At 28.6% G+C, this 27925-nt stretch overlaps 3 protein-coding genes and 1 long non-coding RNA gene across 5 annotated transcripts; 2 read left to right on the top strand and 2 right to left on the bottom strand.

Moving 5' to 3' along the window:
* The first annotated feature begins 983 nt into the window (after nucleotides 1–983).
* LOC111036002 lies at nucleotides 984–2943 on the top strand. Of its 2 annotated transcripts, none has more exons than XM_022317863.1 (5): nucleotides 984–1432; nucleotides 1512–1612; nucleotides 2138–2445; nucleotides 2524–2629; nucleotides 2700–2943. In XM_022317863.1, the coding sequence occupies exons 2-5, from the start codon at nucleotides 1594–1596 to the stop codon at nucleotides 2819–2821; spliced, it is 555 nt and encodes a 184-aa protein (XP_022173555.1). In that variant the 5' UTR covers nucleotides 984–1432; nucleotides 1512–1593; the 3' UTR covers nucleotides 2822–2943. The 2 variants fall into 2 exon arrangements, with proteins under 2 accessions (XP_022173555.1, XP_022173556.1); XM_022317864.1 differs by having other exon boundaries at nucleotides 984–1436.
* A 1484-nt stretch (nucleotides 2944–4427) lies between these two features.
* Nucleotides 4428–5321, bottom strand: LOC111036001. The gene is made up of 2 exons (XR_002604696.1): nucleotides 5126–5321; nucleotides 4428–4992 (listed from the first exon to the last, which is right to left on the bottom strand). It is a non-coding gene; the product is annotated as an uncharacterized LOC111036001 (long non-coding RNA).
* A 153-nt stretch (nucleotides 5322–5474) lies between these two features.
* On the top strand, nucleotides 5475–7924 carry LOC111036000 (ankyrin repeat domain-containing protein 54). The gene is made up of 6 exons (XM_022317862.1): nucleotides 5475–5587; nucleotides 5665–6011; nucleotides 6100–6244; nucleotides 6316–6466; nucleotides 6549–6664; nucleotides 7297–7924. Exons 2-6 carry the CDS (start codon nucleotides 5688–5690, stop codon nucleotides 7587–7589), a joined length of 1029 nt encoding a protein of 342 aa, XP_022173554.1. The 5' UTR covers nucleotides 5475–5587; nucleotides 5665–5687; the 3' UTR covers nucleotides 7590–7924.
* Nucleotides 7925–11412: 3488 nt separating this feature from the next.
* Nucleotides 11413–24895, bottom strand: LOC111035998 (sphingosine kinase 1-like). The gene is made up of 8 exons (XM_022317860.1): nucleotides 23932–24895; nucleotides 18481–18622; nucleotides 15142–15339; nucleotides 14856–15076; nucleotides 14619–14770; nucleotides 14333–14537; nucleotides 13841–13980; nucleotides 11413–12446 (listed from the first exon to the last, which is right to left on the bottom strand). The coding sequence occupies exons 1-8, from the start codon at nucleotides 24464–24466 to the stop codon at nucleotides 12270–12272; spliced, it is 1770 nt and encodes a 589-aa protein (XP_022173552.1). The 5' UTR covers nucleotides 24467–24895; the 3' UTR covers nucleotides 11413–12269.
* Nucleotides 24896–27925: the final 3030 nt, after the last annotated feature.

The following is a 27925-nucleotide window of genomic DNA, read 5'->3' as shown; positions in this document are numbered from 1 at the left end:
TATAACATTCTTAGGCGAAAAGGGAAAGTAGTATTAAATTATTTGGTCAAAAAGCGACATTTTCAAATTGATCGGACAACGTTGGGAGGGGGGGGGACTTCACACACATAGAAGGCTGAAGGAATGCTGTCTATAAAGCCATGTTCAATAAAACATCGAATATCAAGCAAAGATTACCGTTTGAGATCGAATCAAAGCAAATTTTAGTTGTTTTTTGAGCTATCATAGTTACACCAACTAAAAGCTAATTAAATAAAAAATAAAAATAAACTACCGATTAGTGCTTTTTTGTCTTAGAAGTATGAAGAAAACGTGTAGGTAGTGCAATTTCCTAAGAACCATAAAAGACAATAATCATTGTTCAACACATTATTAATTTTGTAAATGTATTTTAAATAACAATGCATTTTAAAAACGACGACTAATTAGAATTAAAATATTTTTGTCAAATAGCTACTGCAAGAATGTAACTGTCGGAATAGTTTCGCTATTCCGACAAAAAAACAAAAATACCTATGTGATAAATTTACATACGTAGGTATATTATCAATGGCTATTAAATAATAATTAAATAAATTAAAATATACAAAAATAATAGATAATAACCAGAGTCTACGTACCTGGGGTTAAGAGGGTTGCAGCCCCAGGCCCCGACATAATTAGGCGTCCCCATATATTACTGTAATATGGTCATATTTGTTTTATTTATTCATTCACATTAAATAATTACTTATAGACCTATGGTACAGTTTATTTATAATCTTTAAAATAAACTGAATATTAAAAAAAGACATTGCAAGAAAATTGAATTTATAATTCAGGTCGAGGGGCCTCACCACAAAATTAGTCCTGGGCCCCAATGTTCCTAAGTGGTTATACCAACTATAGATATAGATGTTTACTAGTATATGCACTGGGCGACAAAAATATTGCTGCGTTGAGTAGCCTGTACAGTTGTTGTACTACAGTGTACATCTAAAATCGTGCTACAATCACAGCAGCGGCGACCGTACCACAGAATAGATTAAATTTAATCTACTCGTATTCTGTGACCGTACTATCAGCCATGATAAATTAAATTATCGTGCTATCAGCAGACTGTAGTCGTGGTCCCTACAACCAAATCTATAGTATTTGCTACAACTGAGTAGTGACTACTGAGTACTGACTAGTGAGTACTGCTGTCTGCTACTGTTCTCTGCTCACTGCTCTTGTTCCTCTCGCATATAACTTTTTAGTTCAACGTTCAATAGTTTATCCTTTTAATGTTGTAACTCATAACAGTCATATGTACTTGTTAGCACAATTTTTGCAGTTGTATTGTATCAATTTATTTGTTTATTTTTATATTCTGTGATTTGATAACCTTTGCTTATTGGAATTTCAAATTTGTTATACATTGACCCCCCTACTGTTCTGTTACATCTAGTATGTAGGTACTTATTATTTTTTGAAACTCTATAATAATTTTTCCCAACAATAAACACTTATATTGTTGACTACTCATATAGGTGTTTGAACATTTGATTTTAATTGTAAAAACATTATCGTTGAAGTCGTTTGTGTTATTTATCCAAGTTTTATTTTTGTAAAATGAGTGAAGAATATAAATGTAAGTTTTTTCTGATTTTACTTGTAAAATATTTAATGATAGTATGTACCTTGTATACTACAGATAAATGAAATATTATATTTATATTATATCTGTCTAGTAAATTGTTAAATTAACTTCCAAAAGATATTTTGAACTATAATTTTTCAGATAGAATTGAAATTTTTGTATTTTTATGGTTCATATTGTTTTAAATTGTCATAGTTATTATTAGGGTTCAGATTTCAATACAAAGTAGGTACCTACCTACATAAGTTTTTTTGGTGATCTAAGACAATACATTCTAAGTCCTTAATTTGTTTCATGTAATATAGAGACATACTTTGGTATGTTGGTATGGTTATTTTTTATACATATTTGCTTATTTGATGATAATATATGGTCAATCCGTGCTCTAGTTGTTATTCATTTAGTTTTTCAGCTTGATATGTATGATAATGTATTTTTATTTGTACAAATTAATAACTACCTAAAGAAAACTAAAACTTATGTATATATTATTATTTATACTGAACATTTGTTTAGCTTACACGCCTGGATGGAATGATCCACCCTCATATTCATTTGAAGACACAGTGAGTGCTCAACATGAAAATCGCCCTAAAATATTTGATAGAATACCTGCACGAGTCTTTCCAAATGCTCCTAGCGTGCAGTCAATTAACAATCAAATACTATTAGACAACGATGAAGTTTCCAATAAAAACTCCAATAATACTTCAAAAATCCCTGCAGTTTCATCATTGGTATTATGTGACATTCCTGTGGAAGAACGCTTATCATATGTGATGACGTCTCTGAGTGATTCAATCCAAAAGTCAACATTATCAGATGTGAGTTGCCAAGTATAATAACTATTAACTTAGTTCATCTTTCTATCCCTAATGCAATCTTAATTTATTTTAATTTAGTCCAAAAAATCGGATATTAGTAAACGGTTGTCAAGACTGGAAATCAGTTGGAAAGATAGTCAATTTACAGATATAGTACAACAAAAAACTATTGCATTAGTCAAAGGTTAAAATATATCCAAGTAAACATTTATTATCGATTAATAACACTCTAAAATTATATTTCATTTTCACAGCAATCAAAATCAATGATTATGATGAAGCAAATAGATTACAAATGGCATTAATGGTTGACCACACACGTCAGTGCAACACTTGGATACCTGCTATTCGACAATTAATTAATCAGCATACCTAAATTTATATTCGATAATTGTTTATTCGTAATATGTATGTATTAAATAAATTAAGATAATTTTAAAATTCGGTGTACAACAATTGAATTCATGTGTATCATTATATCATAATCCGTTAATTATATTTCTTGTTGAACATTTATAAACCATAATGCACAACATATCCACTCTTAATCTCCATAATATAATTTAATAGATATAACCAGTGGGTCCAAAAGGTTGCCGATGGAGCCGCTTCATAAACTAAATAAGTTTTGCCGTTTGTACAAAAATTAAAATCTTTTAGTCTTATTTTAAAAAATAATGACCCTATGGCAACGGCACCACTAACTTATACAATGTTAACAATTGGCCTGCCATTAATACTCGAATGCTTCGTCATAATTAACTTTACATTATGATTTCATATAAAGGTAATATAAATAAAATATTTTTTTTTTCAAGTTTTTGTATATTTTTGGTTTATTGACTATATATAAATGTAGGTAACCTATGCAAACCTATATAATTGTAAGTAACCTATGGAAACCTATATAAATATTCTTTCTTTCCCTTTTATAATTCTAATTAAAACTCAAAAACTAATGCAACTTATAAATAGCTAGCAATTCAAAGAATTAAAAGCTTATAAGCAATTAAAGCAACCAGCTAAAGCCATTTCACTGTTATTTGAAAAAAAAGGCAAATACGGTATAATCAATAAACCATATAAATACATTTTTCTTTTAATGGCTTGGTGAAATGTCAAAATTGGCCCGCCTAAAAGTTTGCACACCCAGAAAAAAAACTGAAATGACGCCGCCCCTGTGTACCAGCAGTGGGAAACACCTCAGGGCTCAGATTGAGAAATGTTGCCTTATAAAAAATAAAAAAACAATTGTCGTTTAATGATGCTAACAGGTCAATGTTATGCATAATAATTTATTTATAATACTACTAGCTGTCCCGACATGGTGTTGCCCCGTATAAGTTTGTTTTTTGGCATTTTCGTAGGCCGTGTATTATTGCTATTATGTATGAGAAAATATATTTTTCATTATTTGTAGTTTATTAGTAGTTTCAGAGCTCATAGCGTATTAATAAACTATTGAGTAGGTATGTCAAATTAATATTCATATAATGTCACTAATAATAACCCACGGGATGAAGGATAAAACATAGTCTGCAATGAATGAGTAAATTACAAAGTTCTTCATTGATAACGTAAACAAATATAATATTATAAATGATGTACATCAGCGTTTCCCAAAGTGTGTTCCGCGGAACCTTAGGGTTCCGTTAGATGTATGAGTTTATTGAGAAAATTATGTTTATTTAATGTTTGTTGTTTAAAAAATGTTTGATTGAAAATTTTTTTTGAAACTAAGTTTAATAATGAAAAGTCATTAACAGTATCATTAAAATATTATTTAGACTTGAGAGTTTAAGGAATTGATTTTCCTTTTTTAATTCACAAAAATTGTAGTTGAGTTGGATTAGACATTAGGGTTCCGTGAAACACAAATAATTTTTTAAGGGTGCCGTGGTCGTAAAAGTTTGGGAACCGCTGATGTACATTTTAAACTATTTTTAATAATTACTTATATTATTTTGAATTACAACAACATATAATTATAATAATAATTTTAATTTAACTAAGAAATGGTGCACAATATTTTTGGTTAACCTGTCCTTTGCTAATATAAATAGATTTGATGGCTTCCCCACACGTGAGCTTACAACATAAAGTTGCCCGAATTACGCAAAAGAATAACTGGTGAACCAATCTTCAATCGAAGATTGTATGGTGGCATTTCTGATATATCCAGAGAATTTAAAAATTCAGTAGGACAATTTACTGTTTCGTTTTCATTGACAGTAGTGTCGATTGATTTAAAATACATCAATATGTTAATATGGTGTTGGTTTGCTGTCTCGTTCGCTCTCGGGCTCTAAATGTGTCTAGGTATATGCTGTTCACGCACCGTTCTTGTTCTAAAAGTTTTTTTTGTCACAGACGTTCATCACTCTGCTCTCGAGATTCTTGTGCACGACTCTGTGCTGCCCTGATTCTCTGAGCTGCGTTGTTTCTTGCAATAATTTCATCAGTCGATTCACGATGTCTTACAACACGTTTGCGTCGTGCCTCATTGCTATACGCATTGTTGAAATTAGACTTTTTGGCGGCAATTTACTAAAAACATATGAGAATAATAAACTTTATTCATTTATACAGTAGTTTCGGAGTTCATCCCGGGCAAACACTGTGACACGAGATTTTTATATATAAGATATTATGCATAATAATTAGTTACCTACTCACTTACTCGCAAATTCAAATATCAAATGTACAACGAACAATCAGTTACGTGCTTACTGGTTATTACTTACTACAGTTAACATAGATATCAGATAAGTAGGTATAGGCCCCCTGGGTATAGTATAAATTATAAGTAGTATATTATGCTACTTATAACTTGAGTAATATTACAGAATATTACGTTAAATAATAAATATTTAAATTTAATATCAACCGAAAGTCTGTAATTGTTAAGAAGAGATTATACGATCAGCTGCGTGAGTGCTGTGAACCTTGAGGTCGCGTCGTATTTACAAATACTGAACGTCAACGGATGATAAACTGTGAGACTGATAATGCATTAACGGGATAAAAACAATAATAAATAATAACAGTGCAGTACTGCAGTTGTCAGCCTATGTAGACAGTGTCAGACTCAGTACCATACACATTTTGTTTTGGTATTCGCATTTCGCTTTTATAGTTTTGTGTACGGTTCAACTATTTCAATTATTGTGTTAAATAGTGTAGCAATTTTAAAATAACAACTGTCAAATCCATGTCCAGGAATATGTCTTCGGTTGTCTGCGATGCGAGCTGGGACAAGTGATCCAGGCAGTGAACTCGAAGATATGACGTCCAACGATTCCGGCGTGGAGAGCAGTACGGACAACGACGATTGTGCACAGCCAAAGTTCAACAAAAGGCTTGTGTCATCCGCTGAGATGTCTCTAGTGCCGGTTCGTAGGATGAAGAACCAAGATTTTCCGTTATCCCTGTGCCTCAACTCTATATCCGAACCTCCGATCGTGTTCGCGCGGCCCATGCTCAACGAGATTCCTGGCCGTAAGCTCAAGTGCCTGTTTGAATTGGCCAACCCCACGTTTCCCGGCACACTGGATAGATTCCAATCTGTGAGTATCACTCCCTCACCCCTCTCCCACAATGTTATTGATACATTTGTGATTAGTAATTGTTGGTTGTTTTTTGTTTCTCACCCAGTGTCTGACACCCATTCAAGAGTACACAGAAATGCTGTTGAAAATGGAGAAGAAGGATGGTTCTACTCAGACCAGAAACAATATTGGCCCGTGCCGTGTCCACGCATGTCGTGGTTACGTGAGGTCAAATGCTTTTCAGTCTAGAGGTAGTGTACAGTGCTGTGTTGGTTATTATTAGTACAGATAGTTAACATTTTGGATTTTTCAATGGTTGTAGACAGTCACAAACTATGTCGAGCTGCAAACATGAATAACACTGAACTACTGGAGCAATTTCTCAAGAACGGTGTTGATCCAAATTGTTGGGACAGTAGAAAACGTACGCCCTTACATTTGGCCGCAAGCAAAGGATATGCAGAGGCTGTGGGGTAAATTTAGTTCTTGCATTAGTATCAGTATTACAAAATAGGTGTTATTTGTTAAAAATTCATATGAATATTCGATATTTAGATTGTTGTTGAAGTATGGTGCCAATCCAAATATAAAAGATGCTTTGGGAAACAATCCATTGCATTTGGCTGCTTGTACACATCACATGGATGTAGTAACATTACTTTTAAAAGGAGGTAAAAAAATGGATATTTAGTCAATTGCTACCTGAAGAATAGGACATTTTTTGAAAGATCACTTAAGGGATACCAAACAGACTGCTTTCCCTTCTAAAAAGACCTATTTTAGTTCCAACATAATGATTGCTCAAATTTTAGGTATGGATTTTGAAAACAACTTAGTATTCTTTGTAATTTTATTTAGATCCTACTAACAACCTTAAATGTAGATACCCGACCATCAAAATTTGACTCAAAAATGTTTTATACATTTTTGTATATTCAACAACTAAGTTTGCTTTTTTAGATAAATCAATAGAAACATTTGTATGCAGGATCTATATTATACTTATTTCAATATTCAAATAAGTTTTCAATATCAAAATTCATTAGATCTTTAATTTTAATAAATATGACTTAACAGTTTTGTAAAAATTTGCATGAAGTTGTATCTTACTTTAAAAAAAAGTTAATGTAACATGCTCATCAGTCATTGTAATATACTATATGTAAAAAATGTCACTATCCCTGAAAAGTAAAAACCAACTTTTGGCAAATGGTCAAGTTATAATTCACCAAAATATAAAAAAATGAATGTTTAAAAATCCTGGAGGATGATCTAATTTTTTTTCTATATTTTGTTTTATTAGGAACAGATGTAAGTAGCTGTGATGCCCAAGGCCGAAGTCCTCTGCACTTGGCCCAATCAAAATTACGCCTGTTAACTCATTGCAAAAGTGACGTTTGCACATCTGTCAAACAGACAGTATTACAGGTAATTGAAATGCTGCTAGCATATTTTGACAAAAAAAACAGCTCAGATGAAGCAGAACTGTTAAACGCCTTTCAAACTAGATTACAAATATCAGATACAGGAGAAAGGGTTAGTACTGAAATTCAAGACCTTTTAAACAATTTATCAACATTAAAACTAAATAAATAAACCTGAAATCATTCGAAATATGTTTTTTATATCGATAACATTTTATATTTATATTATTGGTTACTGTCTTATGGAATTATAACTTTTTTCAGTTAGATTTGTGAATTTAAGTTAATATTATAATTTGAACTCTTCTATTATTGAGCTATACATTGATTGTAGATATAAGTAATTATAATCTAAGGATGTTCATTTTTTGGGAGAATAATTTTTGAAACTATGAAATAAAAATCTGCTGAAAGTTAGAAAAATAAGTAGTTATACCTTTATTCAGTTCATCTCGGTACTTGGCAACTGTTACATTTAAAAAAAAAACAATGGTTGAAAACTATATTGAAAAAAATATCATAATTTCACAGACTAAGATATAGTAAGACCATGATAATTTTTTTAAATACAATATTGTTTTTGGACCAGTTTTTTTTTTTAAATTGTAACCTTGCTAAGTGACAATATGAACTGGATAGGTTATATTTAGTAAATTAATTTTATTTATTATTAGTAATATTAATAGTCTAATAGAAAAATATTTAACTTTGATTTATTTAAATAGTTTTTTGCTCTACTTCAAGACTAAATAAGTAATAAGTTAATAACACTTTAAAATCATCATTATTATATTATTTAAAACAACAAAAAATATTACTTGATCATAATTTTATATTGTTACATGTTATATTATTTTTAGTTTTTAAAAGGACTCTACCTCTCTGTGTAGTCTCCGATTTATAAATGTACAACACAGTGATTAAGGAATAAAATATTATAATATAAAAATGCTTATTCAAAATATTGTAGAAAACCAACTTACAAACAGTTAATATTCTTATCTTTAAGTTTGTAAATAGATCTGTACCATAATTCACTTTAATATTAAAGTTAACATTAAATAGGGTTCCCAAAACAAGGCTTAAATTTAAAAAAATATTGTTTTTTTATTTTCATCATTAGTTATAACATTTTACAGCCCTGTTCTATTATGTTTTGTTGTACATTTGTAAGACTATACAACACATACAGGTATAGCGTCCTGTTAAGAAACCTACAGACTTCATAAGTGTTTAAATAATAATTTTTTAAATAAGCTTAAGTATTCATTAAAAATAATTTTCATGTTGTGACAAGTTTTTATTGAAAATGGTTTTATTCACTTTCCATTTACAACTTGGTTCCTTTTTAACCTGAATTGAGTATAGGTTGTTGAATACTGTATAGGGATTCACCATGAATGCTCAATCTAATATTTCATTATGCATTTATTATTATTTTGACTTTTGGAATTTTTAAGTTTACTTGATCATATTTTTAAATGCTTTGATTTTGTAAACCATTTAAGAAGTGTCCTGTACCGAACATTTTTTTTTCCTGTACATTTTTAGCTCATATTTTTCAAGTATATAATATAATTCAAATTTAAACTAGTTAGGTACTGAATTATTAAATGTTGTGGACTAAGAAAAATAGTTCTTAATAATGTATACATACCTTAGAACTCTTCTTAAATGGTATGAAAAACCTAAGTACTTAATATAGTCCCCAAGTAGTAAGTACTAAAAAATGTCAAAAATAAGAATCTGAATAAATACATTATTGAAGGTTTAAAAAAGGGGGGTGTTCAAGCTTGTTAAATAAAACTCTGTAGTCTTTTGTACACATATAATATTATATACCATGTGTTATCTCCATTTTACAAATGTAAAATATAGCTAAAACTGAAAAATAGAATCACTCTAGCTGTAGTCCAAGCTAAGCTACCGAATTTTCACACTACTAACAAAAGAACTTTTACTGTGCAACATCGTTTTTATTTTTTCGATGTCACAAATACAAGAACAAGTACTTATTGTTTAAAAATTCATTATTTCAAACTTAAATAACTTTTTTAGTATTTGTGATATCAAAAAAATAAAAACTATGTTGCACAGTTAATGTTATCTTCTTAATAGTTTGGTAGCTTAGAAATTGGTAAATTTGATAGCTTGGACTACAGCTCGAGTGGTTCAATTTGCTCAAAATAGTTTTTGCTATGTTTGACGTTTGTAAGATATTGACAACATATGCAGGTGTGGCGTCCTATTAAGGAACACTCAATTTCTGGGCTGGATTACATTGAATGAAGTGATAATGTTTTTGATAAAGAAGGTAGTTACAATTTAGAATGTTTGTTGAAAAAAAAATGACTCAAAAACGTTAAGAACAAATATATATAATTTAATTTTAATATTTTTATACATCTAAAAAAAATTTTGATGAAATTTAAAATTGCTATCTTTTTGTCAATTTTGATTTTAAAATGTTAGTTTCAGTAAAAATAACTTTAAAAATAAAGCTTATTCAAGCTTATTATAAAAAAAATTCAATTTTTACTGAGCGTGCTTGTATAAAAGGTTATAATTAGTAATGCTCCTACAAATAAATATTTACCTTTTCAAAAAATTCCTGATTTAATCAAACCTAATTTGGCCTAATAATTGAGTGTTACCCAAAATAAATCAGTAAGCACATAGGTATACATTTTAACAATGACTACATTTCATACAATATATTTTTAACCTCAATGTTTATGTTTTTCTATTTGTCAAATTAATATTTTAGTTTTCCATCAATATATTTATGCTAGATATTATGAATTTTATGAAATTAATTATTTTGTTTTATTCTTTAATAAGGCATATTTTATTTAAAACGATTTTAAAATTATGCATAGCAATGAACGACTTAAAGGATTTAAAAATAAAATAAAAGTTGACGCGCACTGTATAGTTTTTATTTGTTTCGTACAAAATAAGTCATTTATTTAAAAACAATTGATATTCAAGTAGTCGTAACCTAGACCATACAATTATTTTGTACCTGGCATCCAGAGGCCTTATACATTTTATTGATTAAAACTCATTATCTGCAAACCATGTATACGGTTATGCGAATATATTTAGTGATTGAATTTTTAATTATGTAGTTGTACTCATGATGAATAAACTGATGTAATATTTTAGTGAACTGCTGCAGGTCAAATATTTTTAATAGACATTTTATAAGCTTTTATCAAATTAATATGTACAGAGTGATTCTCTTATCGTAACAACAGGCAATATCTTAGTAATTTTAAGGAACACAAATGTTAGTTTATTATTTTAAGAATAAATACTGATAACCATAGAAAAATGTAAAATATTATGTTTGTAACTTTTTGTGGATTTTGATTATCATTTATATTGTATCATTAATTTATGGTGGTGACTTTTTTTTTATGTTTAAATTTTTATGTTATTTTTGATTATTAATTTATTTTAAATTGTTTTAACTTGTATACATTTGAATTTGTAGAAACATTTAAAAATAAAGATAAAAAAAAAATTATTGTTTTACCTAACGTTTATTTGTATATCATACTAAGTTTGCGTATGATTCTTATATTCAACCTAATGGATGATGTTTAAGCTACAAATTTGTAAATAAATGACTGTGACAAGATGTTGTTAAAGATGTGTTATATTAAAGATGTGTTATATTCCCTCAAAAAATTATGTTTGAAATTGACTTTAAAGTTGGAGACAGTGGTGAACCCGCCTATTGGAAGTACAATTTACACACTAACTTCACCGTTTACATATCTATTTAACATTAAAACTAAATGTCAAGTGCACAGAATTTATACCTATATATGTGTTTATAAAAGTTATACATTTCTTCTTGATGTATTTGTTAGTAATTAAATCTACACTGAACTTAACATAGATAATATGGAAATTACTTTTATTAATTAGTCTTCAACCTCAATACCAAATTGTGTGTAACAATTTTTGCAAAGAACAACAGCAAATTAAATTCATGGTAACTTTATTATTATTATTTTTAAACTTAATAGTAATACAAAAAGTAAAATCACAATGTTAGACATATGTAATTGACTTTTAATTGTAGAGTAAAAATGAATAACTCTATTATTCTTGATTAGGCACAATCAAGGACGGATGAGAAGGCCCTCACTTTAACATGTCTTTAAGAAAAAATGTCTTCATATTCTATACAGTGTTTGTTCATAACACCAAATATCCATCCTATATTTTTATTTTTATGTATAAATTAGTTATTACAATATAAAAATAATAATATTAGTTGATGTGTGACATGCTTGTACTGTAAAATATTCAGTTCAAAGCCTGGATACAATGAAGATTGAGCAAAGGAAAATCACAAATTTATTCATTTACCGAGACAGTAATATGTGTTTATGACTGTATGTTAATTATTATTATTTTTTTTTTTTGACCTTAATAATTATAATTCATTATTTAACAACCTATTGACTTAATAAACAAATGGTCCCATAACACGAGGATATTATAAAGAGAAAAAACATAATATTATATTATTATTATGGTAACGTCGCTGGTAGCGATAGAATGAATAATTAAAAATAAATATTAATAATATTAAATAATAATGATAATAAATTAAATATAAATATGCCTCTCAAGTAATTAAAGAGGCAAAACAACAACTCTATATAATATACGAGCGAGGTAACAATATTGATAAACTTTCTCTGAATTTAAAAAATAAAAACAAATAATAAATTACATAAGCTACATTAGCATAAATAATGTATTCATCACTCTTGTGTCGTGTTTGACTGTAAATGCTCGAGATGAGGCATCAGGAGAACTTTTGCCGTGCTTACACATTGGCGATACCGGGCATGATTTCCGCTTGTACCGGACTGTGCTTCAGCAGTTCACCGTCTACAACCAGGTGACTACCTTGTGATAGTGGTTCTAGCCGGAATGCTCGCACAGGGATCATTTCTACGTTGGGTACGGCCAAGTGGTTTCCAGACGACAGGCCCAACAAAAACTACAATAAATGAAAAAATTACCACCTTGTTAATTGATTAATTTAAACAAAATGTAATTAATGATTGTGTTTAATAGGTACATTTCATTCACAATGCAGTTAGTTTTATTATGATACATTCATCACATAGTCCACATACTATTTCCTAATAATATTATAGCGTGCAAAACACGACAAATTTAGTGTTCACATATTTTTTTCACCAAAATGTTAGTGAAAACATAATACTATTGTTACTTGCTAGATAGATAGTGTTTTGGAGTTTTGGGTTACACAAATGTATTCACCCCTAACTTTCCCATCCAAATAGCCAACACTAAAATAAGAAATAAATAATTAAAAATAATTATTATATCTGAGACAACCATCTAGATACTGTTGTATTTGGAGAAATTCTTCAATAGCCAAGAAAAAATTGTTTTTAAGTTTATCTATTCAATACGTGAGATACTAAAATGATTGTAAAGGCCTGAAAAAAATAACAATAATTTTCAAAATTTTATACCACAGATCAAGCACAGATAGGCCATTTTTGGTCTAGCAAGAAATTTTAAGTAGAGCCATCCCATAGAAAAATTACTATAGCTTAGCTTGCAAATGTACAACTCATTAAATGTAATGTTCACTGTATAAGTGTAAAACCAAACAAATTTTAAAAAATCATTAATTTATTTTACATTTTACAACAATAGGTACCTAAGATATAAGTTAATTTTTAGTTCCTAATGTATCTATTATTTTTTAAAACCCTATATGGTTCAGACTTTACAATATCCTTTTTGACGTTTGTAAACAATAAACTTCGAATGGGTTTTAACATATTTTAACATTTAATTTATAGAATGTATGTACAATGTTCACATTCAACCCAAGTGATAGATTATGTAAGCATACATTTATAATTAAAGTGAAAGCCACATAATCATTTCTTTCTATTTTTTTTTTTTAGCACTTCTACTATTACTTAAAGATTTTGAATGGAGTTGTGTATTGATTTTACAATGATTTATTTTTTTGTTTGTCTTTTATTGCCTTTTGTGGTAGTAAAAATTCTTCAATTTTAAACTTTGAGGATGATCTGGTAGGTAAGTGAATTTAGTTGAATATGAACAAAATAGATATTTTATATTTTATTTTTTATTTTCTTCACTAACATGGCAAAATAAATAAAACTATAATTTTTTTTAAAACAGAACGGTTGATTTAGGGCCAAGTGTTTGCCATTAAAAAATCACATATTATTTATATTTATTTGTACTTGTAAGTAAAGTACTTTGTTTTTTACGATGAATATAAGGGCGTCACTGCAGTGTAAATGCCGACGTTACAGCCACTAAACACGGGTTGTTATTGAAAATACTTTCAAATATATTATTTAATAATAATTCACTCACTTGTAGAAAAGTCGTTCTGGATATTCCATTTTTAATAACCAACAGCCAAATTACACCGTCGTTCAATTTCGATTTGGGTGCTATTATTACGTCTTCGCTTATGTGAGATAGATACGAAGCATGTATCATTACGAACTCGTCTACAAAATAAACAAAGGTAAGCTGTATAAGTCAGTGTTCGTGTACAATGCGTTCTGACCATTGCCATCAAAACATTGTAATATAGATCATTTTCTTTCTGGCTTTTTTTTTATTTTTATTTTTATTTAGAAGTTTTATTTGTACGAATTCTTAGAATATAGTGTGAAAGTGAGATCTCAACAGTAAAATCAATTGATACCTATAATATTTGTACACTGATACATAGAAATAATTATTAGTCAAAATTAGATTTTAAAATAAAAAACGAGCTATGGAATATTTCAAGTACATGCATACAATATTCACAGAGAGAATTAAATCGTTTAATTATATTAATAACATAGTTGTTACCTTCAATGACTATCCAGTCCGACGGAACTGGATCAGAAAGCGGAGGTAGTTTAGATAGAGGTCCCCGCACCCAAACTTCGGATCCCTCGATCACGTCTGGTATTGATGAGAAGCTTGGAGCTTCGTTGACAGACATGAACGCCGTGCGCTTGGATATTATCGATGAAAAACTCTCGACCCGCTCGCGTGTACCAAATCCCTCTAACTACGCGAAAATAACAAAGATAATTTATCAAAAACCAATAACAACAAGGATGAGCGTGTAATCACATTATATTCAAATTACCGGGTCCATTCCAAATTCGATCGACACCGGTTCATCGTCGGCGACCTCTTGAAAATCGCCTGACGTCCCTCTCGCGTAATTGTTCATTCTCGTTTCGGTTTCCAGATCGTTGATTTTTGAATACGACAACCGGGCGGGATAACTCCTCAGACCTATATTATATACACGAACACAACGTTTACGTACAGCAACCACCGACAAATGCGCTAACTTGCGCGTAAGATCGGCGGCCCTTACCAATAAGTCTGGCAATACTCCATATAGTAAACCTGGGGCTACCTAACATCCTAATTCTCTCACTCTCTATATCAATGTCAGCAATAAAACCCCAACCGATCGACAAAAAAGAGTATACGACTTGTGTAAGAGTCTCGACTCTAACGAGATCCATTGGACACCTGTTACCGCCGACGATGTTTAGCGCCGATATGAGTATGGGATCCGGATTGTAGGGTTCGCTATAAACGTTTAACTGGTTGCATTCAATGTGCTGCAGTTTGAGTAAATTAAAATTCGAGCTCACTTGGTCTCGAAACTTATCGACTTGGCCATCCCATTGCCGGAACCACCGGGTATGACAGCTAGAGTCAGGTACTCGAAGGCCCTCTGCCAGTCCGACCGTTCCATGAGGCCGTTAATCACTTCGAACATTAGCCCATCACCGCCAAGTACTACCACACCACGGCCCCATTTATAGATGTTACTCGTTCTCATCAAGTTCCTGATAACAGACGAAAGCATCACAAGCGAGATTATTAAAATTTTCCATACATATAATATAATTTTGACTCATCTTATCGAGCTTATTTTTTAGATTTTAACATATTGGATATTTTTTTTATAAATGCCAAAAAAAATTTTTTTCTCGAAAATCTTGAAAATTTAATAAAAATCCTTCATATACCGATTCAAAAGTATCACAAATACTAAGTCACAACATTTTTGTATACGCATTAACAATTACACTTACAATTACAATTTTTTTAAATCTCGCAAAGTTGCTAATAATTTTGATCCAACAAAATAGCAAAGTGAATTATATTAATATATATATGCACTATAATTTATTGCGGGGATAGGACATCACCAATCGTCGTTATCTGTCATCATGTGAATTCTTAAGGATAGATAGAAAACCAAAAACGTGTTTATTCCGCACATCGGTGAATGGACGTGTTTATCCGGTATTCCGGTATAACTCGCGTACACAATATACATTTTTACAAACCGATAATACAGATTTCTTACGTAAAAACGTCAAATTAAGATAAACTTTACAATATATATCAATAAATGCGCGTTTAGTAACCTACATAATATAAGACAACGGTGGTCGGAGGAGGACACACATATATATAATTGCTAAATTGTAGGTAATAAATCGAAATTATCAACAGGGATATCTTATCTTACATTCTTACAAGTACATAACATTTTACTAATACATTTAAAACTTAAGCGCCTCGTGATAATACTAATAGTTACCTACAATTGAAAATTTAAATTAAACAATTTGATATCAAATATCGTAGGAAAGTATGTTATTAAGTAATAGGTATAATATAAAATTTCCCTAAATCTACAAAACCACATCATACAAAATCATTGTCGGTTTAAAGTATTCCGACTAAAAATAAACAGCTGTACCTAGAAATATATTTGAAATTCGAGTAAGCATAAGAAAGTATGTATGTACATTGTACAGACATGGAAATATCGTAATACCATTGATTCTGGTATACGTACATTAATAATCAATGGTATCTAATACTCATTGTTGCGCACAATGAATTACGATAAAATATAATTAAGAATCTTATAAATTATAAGCAAGCATATAACAAAAATCAACGAAATAATAAGTAAAATATTTTTATTTTTTATAATAATTATTTTTATATATCTCATAGCATATATTACTGTAGGTTGTACTTGTATTGTATTACTATATGTGTTCGGTTTTGGATGTATATTTTTACTGTTTTAATATGCATCGATTTCCAAGCTCCAGTTATAATCGAAAATATGTCGATTGTATTAATTATCATAATTCATAACAATTGAGAAATTGCCTTTTTTAATAAGTACCAACTATGTTTGATCGTAAGACCTTCAGACATTTTTCACCGACCAAAAGTATTCACAGAAAAATAATATTATAATAATGGTTTAAAACAAATAATATACTCTACCAGATATGGAAAATAGAAATATCATCTTATATTAATTTATGTGTATAATTTTATAAGTCAAATTTTAATTTCAAATCCTTATAAAAAACAATCCGCCTCCGTATCTTAAATATTTTACAAATTTTGAATAACAACTGAGGAACCTGGTGTTAAATTTTGAAGATACAGTTTTTAAATTGGCTACATTTTGAACTAAATGTTTTTATTAATATTAATAGAAAAAAAAAATTTTAATTTCTATAAATTGCTCAAGAATCTTTTGAACATTTTATCAATTACAGAAAAAGATATATTTATCATATATACATTAACAGAAATATCTAGGGCTATTCACTTTTGAATTACAGCAAATTCTCAACAATGTATTGAGGAAAAATTATTGTGAAAATCCAATGTTGTAAAAATTTAAATTCCTTACTTGAATAATAAAAAGTGAATGTGACTTTCCAGTTAACTTTTTTTATGTTATAGGTAGAACAATTAATCGAGGAATCTTGTATTACATTTTCAAATCTTAGATTTAAAAATAAAAAATATTTAAGAATTTCTAGCTACAAAATGATTTTTACATTTTCGAGATTTTCAAAAAAAGTTCTATCTTATAAAAAAATATTGTGACTACAATATGTATTTATTTTAGATATTTTTTTTGAGAGTAAATAAGCAACTTATAAGGAATTTTGTATTAAGTTTTCAAACTATTTGACATTTGCAAAAAAATATTCTTTAAATAGCTCAAAAAGATTCTAAATATTTTGAAAAATGTATGGAAAATCATAATTTGATGATAATTTCAAAAACCCACAGTTATTTGTTTTTGAGTAACACAAGAGAAATAAATTGTATACACATAAAAAAAAACATACATTATTGTAAATTCAATACAAAAAATACATTTTAAACAAGGATTAAAAACTATAAGAATAAAACGTGAAAAGAAAATATTATGTCCATGGGTATTCTGTGCAAGTGTATAGTGTGTAAATTAGTTATTTTTTGTAATAATTGGTTTTTTTTGAATAGGATTTAACGAAACCAAAAAGACTGCATTATCACTAATTATCTAACTCAATGATATTTTAACAAATGCAAATAACCAAGCAAATATGTATGATTACAATAGTGATGACCTTCACATGTTATTCCAAAATAGGTTTAATAAAAATTTAGCATTACAATATAGGTACTACTACTATCAAATTATGTATACATTCTCAAAATGTATAAAGTATGTATGTATATTATGTAATATATACAAACAAAAATAATAAACAAATGCCAAGAAATAATATATAGTTATACAGTAGGTACAATAATTGTGTAGTAAAATTATAGAAATAAAAAAAATTAACATTACCTATTAATGATTTATTCCCTAATAATTAAGGTCTTACATACAATCTTCATGTAAAATACAGTTGTAAGTGCAAAGGTGAGTCTATCCAAATATTATGATTCAACCAGAAACATCTGATAAATGTAACTTCATGCAATAAGTAAAGTGATTTTAATTTGGGGCTAATGCAGTGAGGATAAAAATGCAAAACAATAGATGATGTCAAAGGAGGAAATCCTGGATTAATTTTAATTGAATGGAGGACAAATGTACATATAGATTTATAACAAGTTCCGAGTAAATAGTTGTTTATAAATACTTCAAATCTATTTACCTAGCATCATTTTGCATGCATGTAATATGCAAATCGTAGTCAACATCAGCCATATTTAAAATAGGTACTATTTTACGTTGAAATATTTCACGTGATTTTCCAACACCACTTTTTGGGTTCACAATTACTAATAAATGGTTACCTGAAACATAAATATACAAATAATTCTTTAAGTTATTCATTTATATTATACAATTCAAATTGTGCAGCCATCAATATACTATTGTTTACTAGGATGAAAAACAATTGACAGTTAACTAAATCGACCAAATATTTAACTACAATAGAATACACTTAAAACGATCGTCAAGGGACTTAGAGAATCATATTTAATTCATAATAGATTTTGTGTTTATGTTAAAATATTCACAAAATGTTGATAAGATTATTTTCTAAACATGTATATATATTGACTCTTTAAGTGCTATAAATTTATAGGCATGAGAAATTTTCTCAAATTTTTTTTTCTACTTGGTTTTTTATCAATTATTATTGACAAATAATTTTTTGCTCATTAAAAAAACCAGTTTAATACAAGGTTTCTCATAAGTTGTGTACATTTAAAATGTAATTAAAAAAAAAAGTTGAATGAAAATCCAGAATAAACCAGAATAATATTTTCATTTATTTGAGTTACTTTTACACATAAAAATTTTTTTTTTTGTACTTTTATTTCTATAAATATTGATTTACTAAGTTTAAATGTTTGAAAATTGCTACAATTTGAAAACAATGAAAAAAACTTTGCTACTTTTTTTTGAAAACCTACACGTATCTACAGTAACTGTGAAAGTAACTTTTTCAAAATTTTGTTCAATTTTTATGATTTAGTAAACCTACCTAGTATTTAAATGAAAACTAACAATTTTAGTAATCCTTTTGTTAGTCTATAACTTTTCCCAGTTACACTTATTATTATTTAAAAAGCAAATTGCAAAAAGTCAATAGCTAACATATGAAAATAGTAATTTCAATAAGTAGTTAAAATAAAATAAATATATGTATATCAAGAATGAATAAAATATTTAATAGGTATCTGCCAAATTTAGTTTTTAGTATAGAAGTATCTAATACCTAATGAATAATCCTCAGTCCACCCTAATATAAATAAGATTTTACTAATCATTTTGAATGATCTTGATTTGTCATTTTAATTAATTGTTTTGATTTATATATTTTTCCAATATTTTATTAATTGTTGTTTTTAAAATTATTTTGAATAATTGTATTTAAAATTTGAACTATAAACAATTATAAAAAAAATATTGTGACATTATTTTTAATATTGACATATGAATAATTTACGAGGATGCTTGTATTAAATGTTCAAACATTTTTTTTATCAACATTTAAAGAAAAAACTAATAACTAAGATAAAAAATAGAAAATTTGAAATATCTATAAATAAATCAAAAACAATCAAAATATTATTCAAATTTTACCATGCATAGAAAATAACCATACTGGAAATTTTCAATTTTGACTTACCAAAAGTACCAACTAGATCCAATTTGCTACCATAAACTACCATTTAAAATTGAATATAAAAGCATTTTTTCTACTCTAAATAACATATACATTAAAAAAGGAGGTATCAATAATTCAAACACTTAAACCAAGAGGATTTTAATCAATACTAATTTACAAATTGACTAGACATCATAACCTTTGAGCTTTATTAATTAGTTGCCACACATAATTAAGATTGATCAAAAACATATTGTACTGATTTATATTTATTACTTGGTGTCATTTGTTATGGTACACAATAACACAAATCAATCATAGTAGGTACTCATTGAAAAATATATTATTTGAAACAATCTCTGATTCTAAACGACTAAATATGCTATGTACTCATTTTAAGATACAATTATATACTTCTATAACTAATCAATATGAAGCGTGAACTTAAAATCATCTCACACAATGAAATGTAGGTATATATTATCTATATATTTATTAATATATTTTTTTTTATTTTAAAATATAATAATCATTAATCCATGATATTAATGAATGTAAATATTGTAAGTAGGTATATAAATTAATAGATAAAAATCAGGCCAATTATTAGATATTACATTTAAATATGTGTCATTATAACTTAAGGTATCTATTAGCTTACTAACTACACTAAAATACTTTAACAACTTCTTCTAAGACAGTTCAGTTACCACTGTACTATAAACAATAAATTGCAAAACTACACTATTAAAATAAATAATAGGTAATAGATATTAATCAATATTTTATAGAAATAAGAAATAATACTAATACAGGGTGCGGTGTTATGGACTCCCATATTTCAAATAATCATTATTCATTAGCACGTAATCCAACTGATTAGACTAATGCGGTTTATTTCGCTGAATTAGGTTATAAATAAGGTTTTTAGTCGTCACAATGCTGTGTTTTGGTGAACAGCGTGATTTCGTTATCAAGGCATTTTTTAGAAACACTGCATATGTGACTGCGACAGAGAGTATTTTGCACTTGGTTCAATTTGAATCCAAACGAAAGTGTCCCTGATCAGGAAATGATTTTGAATTAGGTACAAAACTTAAAATCTACATAGAACCATTGAAGAACTAAAGGAGGCTATCCGTCAAGAAATCTTCTGTATTCCATTCGATATGTTGACAAGAGTGATGGAAAACTTTTGAGAACGGCTCCATATGTGAGTCATTTGTCAAGGCAATCATTTGGACGATATAATTTTAAATAACCTTGTATAATAAAGTTTTTAAAAATAAAATGTTTTTTTCTATATCTTGGGTAGTTTTTTTTAAATTCACCTTAAAAATGTGGGAGTTCATTATGCCGCACCCTGTACAAGTATTGGCTAATGAGGTATGAATTAGCACTACTTAGGTTATCAAAACAAAAACAAAAAATCCCTGGAAATAATGTTTGCTACATTAGCTACATGTTTTGCAAAATAATGTTTGCTACATTAACAATAAAATATAGAATTGAAAAAATACAAAAATGATTATCTGGTAGGTATCATGGTCTACATTTTATTAGTTATTATATGTTGTTTTTTAAATATAATTATGATCTGTGCTAACTTAACTTAGCTATAGGTAAATCAATGAAATGACTAACATCTATCTAAAAGAATTAGAGACTAAAAAACTAAACAAAAATAGTAATTTAACAATCAACGGCTGTTTAAAAAACGTCTGGAAGGGACTCAACTAACTTTTTTTTTATAATCAACTGAATATCTTGAAAGGTAGTAATAGCCTATAGAGTATAGGTATATAATTTTCATATATTGTCAAGTAGTTGCTAAAGGGGATTTTTTTTCTAGATTTAAATTAAGTGAAGGCTGATGATGAATATCCATTAAATTCTTAGGGTGTTAAACAACAAGATTTACATAAAATCAAGTTAATAGTAATTAATTTTGTAAAACATACGATAAAAAAGCTAGGTAATTAATAAAAATAAATAATCATAGGTAATTATTAACCTCATTATTAACAATGAAGAGGTCATTCTTGATAAGTTGTATGATAAAATATGTGATCAGTTAAGAAGAAGTTTTCTGTAATGAAGCTGTATTTATTCATATGATCATAATAATCTATACAATAGTGTGGGAGATGATAAGTTAATATCTGTATACTATGTTTAAAAAATATATATATACATTAACACAAGTAGGTATTAATGTAGAAAATAGTTAGTAGAATCTGTGTTTGATTTCCAATCTATAGATTTACTGATTGACATTTTCACTAACAAAATTTATTTTAATATTTCAAAAAATAAAAACATTTCTTGAAGATTTAGAATTGTTAAAAATAAATTGCTAACTAACTTTTATTCAACTAATCAGTAGTACAAATTTTAAACAGGTTATTATCAAAGGTCAAAAGTTATTTCAGAAGTACCTACTTAAAATAGAAACGTTACATATTTTAAATTTTCATAAAGGTAATTGAAAACAGTTTAACAATTAAACAACATATACTTGAAACAAATAAATACCTATATTATATTATTCAATATATTTTTGTTAATGCTGTTATAACTAATATAATACAAGTATTCATGCTAAGAGCAATCACAAAAAAATGTCAATTGGATGATTCAAATTTAAATAGGGTTTTTGAGAGTACTAAACTAAACATTTTGAGAAAATGTCAACAATTTAACCCTTTGGTGCCCATGTGCAATGCAACTTACTTTTTCAAATGGAGGACCCTACCAAAACTTGAAATGGACCACGGATTTCTTCAGAAATCAAGATACATTTTTGAATAGTTTTATGTAAAAACCAGATTACTTTATGTTATTTTCTCTTAATTTTGGGTACTAAAAATAAGTTTAAAAATTACCTAACAAATAAACATCTCCCTAAAAATGTTCGAAAATGCACTTAAACGTCAAAAACCTCAAAAAATGAGCCAAAAAAGTTTAATAATAGCATAAAAGGTAACAAAAGGAATTTGTCCAGCATTATAGAAAAAATATGCAAATTAATTGAAATTCAAGCCTAACTAGGGATAAAATGTAAAAATTTCTTCAAAATGTATAAGTACTTAGGTTCTTTTTTTAAACTTTCCGAAAACTCCATTTTGATCTGAGATCATTCAACTGAAATATTAGTTAACATTTTAGTTAGAGTGAACCCAATGAATAAATAAATTTTTGATTCAGTATCACTGGAAAAACTAAGGGAAAAACATAACTAAGGATAACCTTAGAAGTAGGATCATAGGAGTGAGCACAGAATGTGCCAGGTCTTCCGTGGCATACCCGTGGCTTATGGCTTTTTATACGACTTAATGCATTCTGGGACTTTGTGTACACAAAGACTTAAGCTACAAACTTTGAGTCCATTTAAGGAAAAGTGGCTTCACACACCCGATACCAAATTCCTGTACATGCCTATGAGTAGGATCCAAATTATCATGTTCAAAACAAGTCTAAAATTTCTAAAGTCTATATGTTGCTAATATGCTCTAAAACAATCCCACAACTAGTCTCTCTATATTTTCTTAAAACTAAGAAAAATATTCATAAATCATCAATGAACATCAAAATATGCCATAATATAAATATTTGAAAAAAATGTTTAACAAAAAATTACACAAGAAAAAGTTCCTAATAATTATTAGGTTAATGATTAAAAATAAATAATAAAGGGAATAATAATTATGAAAATAGAACACAAATGTATTGCAACTTAAAATAAAAGTTATTAATTTGACTACCTATACTCGCATATTGTTGAAAAATCAAAATATAGGTACTCATATAAACAGAATATTGCGTTAATAATTAAAATATGGAACCCAGAATAGTTTAGAAAAATATTATATAAAATAGCATTGAATAACATCTTATAGCAAATATTTTTGGGTTTTCTAAATTTCTTAATATGCACCCATTATTCACATTGGATTAAAGAATACTTTATTCAATAGTGCTTACCTAGGTAATAATCATCTGATGGTGCAACAATAGTCCCATCCTCGCATCTGGCTTGCAGTAGTGATTTTATGGCCGATTTCCACTTGGCCGCTACCCGGCTGTTCTCATCATAACTGCTGCAGTTGCGGAACCTCAATGTAACGGTCATCTTGTCACGCTTTTCGTTTTTAGCCCCAACATTTTTCAGCACGAAAGCGTAGACACATAGGTAAGCACTGCAATCACCGGCCTCCACATATGGCACTCGCACTTGACACTCGTCGGTTTCTGTTGTGGCTTCTCTGGCAGATTCCACTGTGCCTCCTTTAGCCGGACGACAGGCACAGTGGCCGGACTTGCCAGTATTTCGCATGCACTTACAGCCAATTATATCACGAATGTGTATCAGGTCGGTCTTCTCAGTGCCGTCATCACAATTCTTGGTTAGATGCAGACCTTCATTCGTCAGCGACACCTTGTATGTGTACTGCTTCCTGGACAATGCATAAAATGTTTCCTCAAGTATAGGAGAGGCGACGAGTCCGATTTCGTCCATAGTGGCGAGTAGAGTTCGCTGGACATATATGAAATATAATTTAATATTCTACTGATGTTTATTGTTTGATAAAAAAAAAATTATCATACGGCAAGGCTGGGAGAATTAGTTCAAAGTGAAAGCACTCGACTGGATGCTAATAGCAAATGGAGCTCGCCAAAACGTAGCTGAAAACTCTAAAATCTATTGATCTGTCGTCATAATTAATTATTATGATGGTCATGTTAAAGCGTATGACGGTTACGAAGTACGAACTACGAGTTTAGAGTTAGAACCGTTCAAACATCAATCGTAACTACGGTCTACGACCTTCGAACTGTCGAAATTTTAACGACTGTATTTACTATTCAGTACGGCGCGGACACTACGAAAGACGTAACACGTAACTACGAAAGTATATAGTAAAGTACTGTTCGACGTTCGTTGAAAATTGAAATCGTACTTATCGCCGTCGCTGGCAGTGTCGCCTGTGGCCCGTCAGTCAACAGTGTTATCTCATCACTTTTGTTGTAGTATAGTCGTACGTAGGCAGCCTGATAAGGTTCAAGAACATAATATTTGGATCACTACCTTTTGTTCCACAAATTTTTTTCCAAGCCAACTTCTTCCAATGATATTGATTTCAAAATTTAACTTTTGTTCCTACTTACATTTCTTTAATTACTAATAATGAATCAAAAAATCATTATTCAGAGGACTTCCTGAGGTAGTCGGCCAAAGTTTAAAAAATCAACTTGAGTTGTATAATAAAAAAAAAATTGTAAAGAGAATACATGAGCGCCCGCAGACAAACGCATTTTTAGAATCAAAAAAATATAATTTAAATCTGTAAGAATTAAGAGCTAAAGACTGCAGTAAATTATAATATCTAGATTCATAATTCTAAAAAAATTACTATCAACAATTAGTTTTTTAAAGAATCATTATTCTGCAGAGGTTTCCCTGGCGTATTAGCGTGCCAACGTTAAACAATTTATACAAAAAAAATTAACACGAGGTTAATAAATTTAAAACCAATTGACCTAGGAGCGCCCAGAAGCAAAAACATTCTAAAAAGCAAAAAACTAGAATTATTATATGTAGTACCTATATCTACCTAGTACCTAAATCCACATTGCACATTAGCTGAAGATTGGGGTCTATATCTCTAGACTTTTAAACCCTAAAAACTATTCACGATAATTAGTTTATTACATTTATTAAAAAGTCTCCCTCATGACAAAATATACATATATTTTGTCATGGTCTTCCTGAGATTGCATGTCAGAGTTATAAAAATGTATACCTACACCCAAATTTCCAGGATTTTTAAATGGGAGGGGGAGGTTCAAAGAAAGGCTCAGATTAACACTTTTTCGTAAAACATTGTTGTAGGCCATATAGATACTATAATAACTAGTACCTAGTAATTTATTCGACACAGTTTCATTTACTTGTAACATTTTGTAAAATATAGAAATTTAAATACCTACCTACTTAAAAAATGAAAAACTAATACTTATAAAATTTATCTACTTTTATTATCATAATTCATAAGAAACCATGTAGGTAAATATTACATTTTCAAGCTTTTTGATCCAACGAATACAATTTGACTGACATTTATAGAATAAAAAATTGAAAAAATTGAAAATTGAATGTATCTATTAATAACTTCAAACTATTTCGATCATTATAGAAACTGATAAAATAAACATTTGATGAAAATTTCAAGTACCTACTACAATTAATAGTTTTTGAATAACAACAAAATAAGAAAATCGTATAACGTAACGCTCACAAAAATTATGTTTGACTAACCGGTAAACTTTTTATATAATAAGCCAGAAACGTAATATCTTTGAATTACATATCAAATACTAGTTAAGAGGTCCCCAAATCCCCAATGCTTCCATGTATTAAAAAAGGTACAACAATGAATGCAGAGGTGAGGATGCAAAAAATTAAATGGAAAGAAATCTGGGGAAAAAGAAAATAATATTTAATTTAAAATTATATTGTGTTATAAGCTGGAGAATGCAGTCAACTTTGAATTACAAACAAAAAAGACTAACTACAATTAAATATAATAGACTTTGACTATGCACTACAAATAGTTAATCAAAATATAATAAAATAATAGGTATTTAAATAATGAACTAAAAATGAGAGGAAACAAAATTAATTTTTCATTTTAATTAAGAAGAAAAAAGTTTCAAATAATGTTGTAGGTACTTACTAAAACTAGACAACAGTCAATTAAGAATTACCTACGAACCAAAAATTGTAAATACAAATAAAAACATAAACATAATATCTCTGTATTGTTTTTTCTGAGAAGGTATGGGAAAAAAAATTGATTTAGTAGGTACAATATAAAAGTGGGAGGGAACCTTGGGTGTTTTAAGATAATACAGTGTTCGGAACGTTCAATAAAAAAATGAACTCTTTCACGTTCACGTTCCTGTTTTTTTCAAACGAACGCGTTCACGTTCATTCAAAAAATGAACGCGTTTATTGGGCGTTCATTTAATTTTTTTCCTCCAGTAATTACTAATTAAATTTAAATTCGATATCATATAGGAACAATAATAGAAAATATTATTATATAATGATTAATTAAAATATTTTTAAAATATATTTATTAAATGGTAAATAAATTAAACGTCTTAAAAATCGATCGAGTTCATTAAAAATATAAACGTTGTTCACGTTCACGTTCTATTTTAAAAATACGAGTGACGTTCACGTATCGTTCACTATTTATGAATGTGAACGCGTGAACGTGCGTTCATGAACGACGTTCGTTCCAAACACTGACATAATAGTATTGTAAAACACAAAACTACATTTTAAAATAAAACTTACGATTTCATACATTTTCTATTTACAGTGATTCCAGATTCATAAATATTGAAAACCTTATAAAAACCCTATATAAATATCTACCTTCAACCTTAACTAATTTTTACATACATTTTAATATTTTTTTTTTTTTGTGGTAGACATTAATTTAGGATTAACTGTATTTAGGTTTTTATTAAGCTAGTTAGCTTGGCTTTAAAGTTGCGTTTAAAAATTATGAATTTATAATACTAGTTAACATGGGCTCCGGTTTTCCAATTGTCATGGGGTGCTCAAAATTCAAAAATGATTTAACTTATAAGTAAAATAAAAATAAAATTTAACAAAGCATGATTTGTTAATTCGTATTAAAATTGTATACAAACTCCTAAAATTAATAATAACTATTATATATTATATTTTTTAACACCCACAGTAAGTCAAAATTAATATAAACATGCTAAATATGCTAAACTTGTTTGAAAAATGTCTAATTAATTAAGACCGGTTTGGTTGTTATTATTTAATATTATAGTTCAAATTCAAAATATAAAATACTTAAGGTGACGCTACGGTGTGCGGTGGTTGTTTATTTTTAAATTATTTAATTTACTATCGTCAATTTAGGAGGGGGTG

The sequence above is a fragment of the Myzus persicae genome, unplaced genomic scaffold, assembly GCF_001856785.1.
Source record: "Myzus persicae strain clone G006 unplaced genomic scaffold, MPER_G0061.0, whole genome shotgun sequence".
NCBI classification, from domain to species: Eukaryota; Metazoa; Arthropoda; class Insecta; order Hemiptera; family Aphididae; genus Myzus; species Myzus persicae.
The sequence above is the reverse complement of the archived record's forward strand: the minus strand, read 5'-3'. Positions and strand labels throughout refer to the sequence as shown.

Coding starts and splice junctions, on each gene's coding strand:
- LOC111035998 (XM_022317860.1), bottom strand. CDS start 24,466: ATGGACGAAATCGGACTCGTCGCCTCTCCTATACTTGAGGAAACATTT. Junction 14,771..14,855: donor GAGTATTGCCAGACTTATTG/GTAAGGGCCGCC, acceptor TATATAATATAG/GTCTGAGGAGTTATCCCGCC. Junction 12,447..13,840: donor CCAGAACGACTTTTCTACAA/GTGAGTGAATTA, acceptor CATTTATTGTAG/TTTTTGTTGGGCCTGTCGTC.
- LOC111036000 (XM_022317862.1), top strand. CDS start 5,688: ATGCGAGCTGGGACAAGTGATCCAGGCAGTGAACTCGAAGATATGACG. Junction 6,245..6,315: donor AAATGCTTTTCAGTCTAGAG/GTAGTGTACAGT, acceptor CAATGGTTGTAG/ACAGTCACAAACTATGTCGA. Junction 6,467..6,548: donor GGATATGCAGAGGCTGTGGG/GTAAATTTAGTT, acceptor TTCGATATTTAG/ATTGTTGTTGAAGTATGGTG.
- LOC111036002 (XM_022317863.1), top strand. Junction 2,446..2,523: donor AAAAGTCAACATTATCAGAT/GTGAGTTGCCAA, acceptor ATTTTAATTTAG/TCCAAAAAATCGGATATTAG. Junction 2,630..2,699: donor AACTATTGCATTAGTCAAAG/GTTAAAATATAT, acceptor TCATTTTCACAG/CAATCAAAATCAATGATTAT.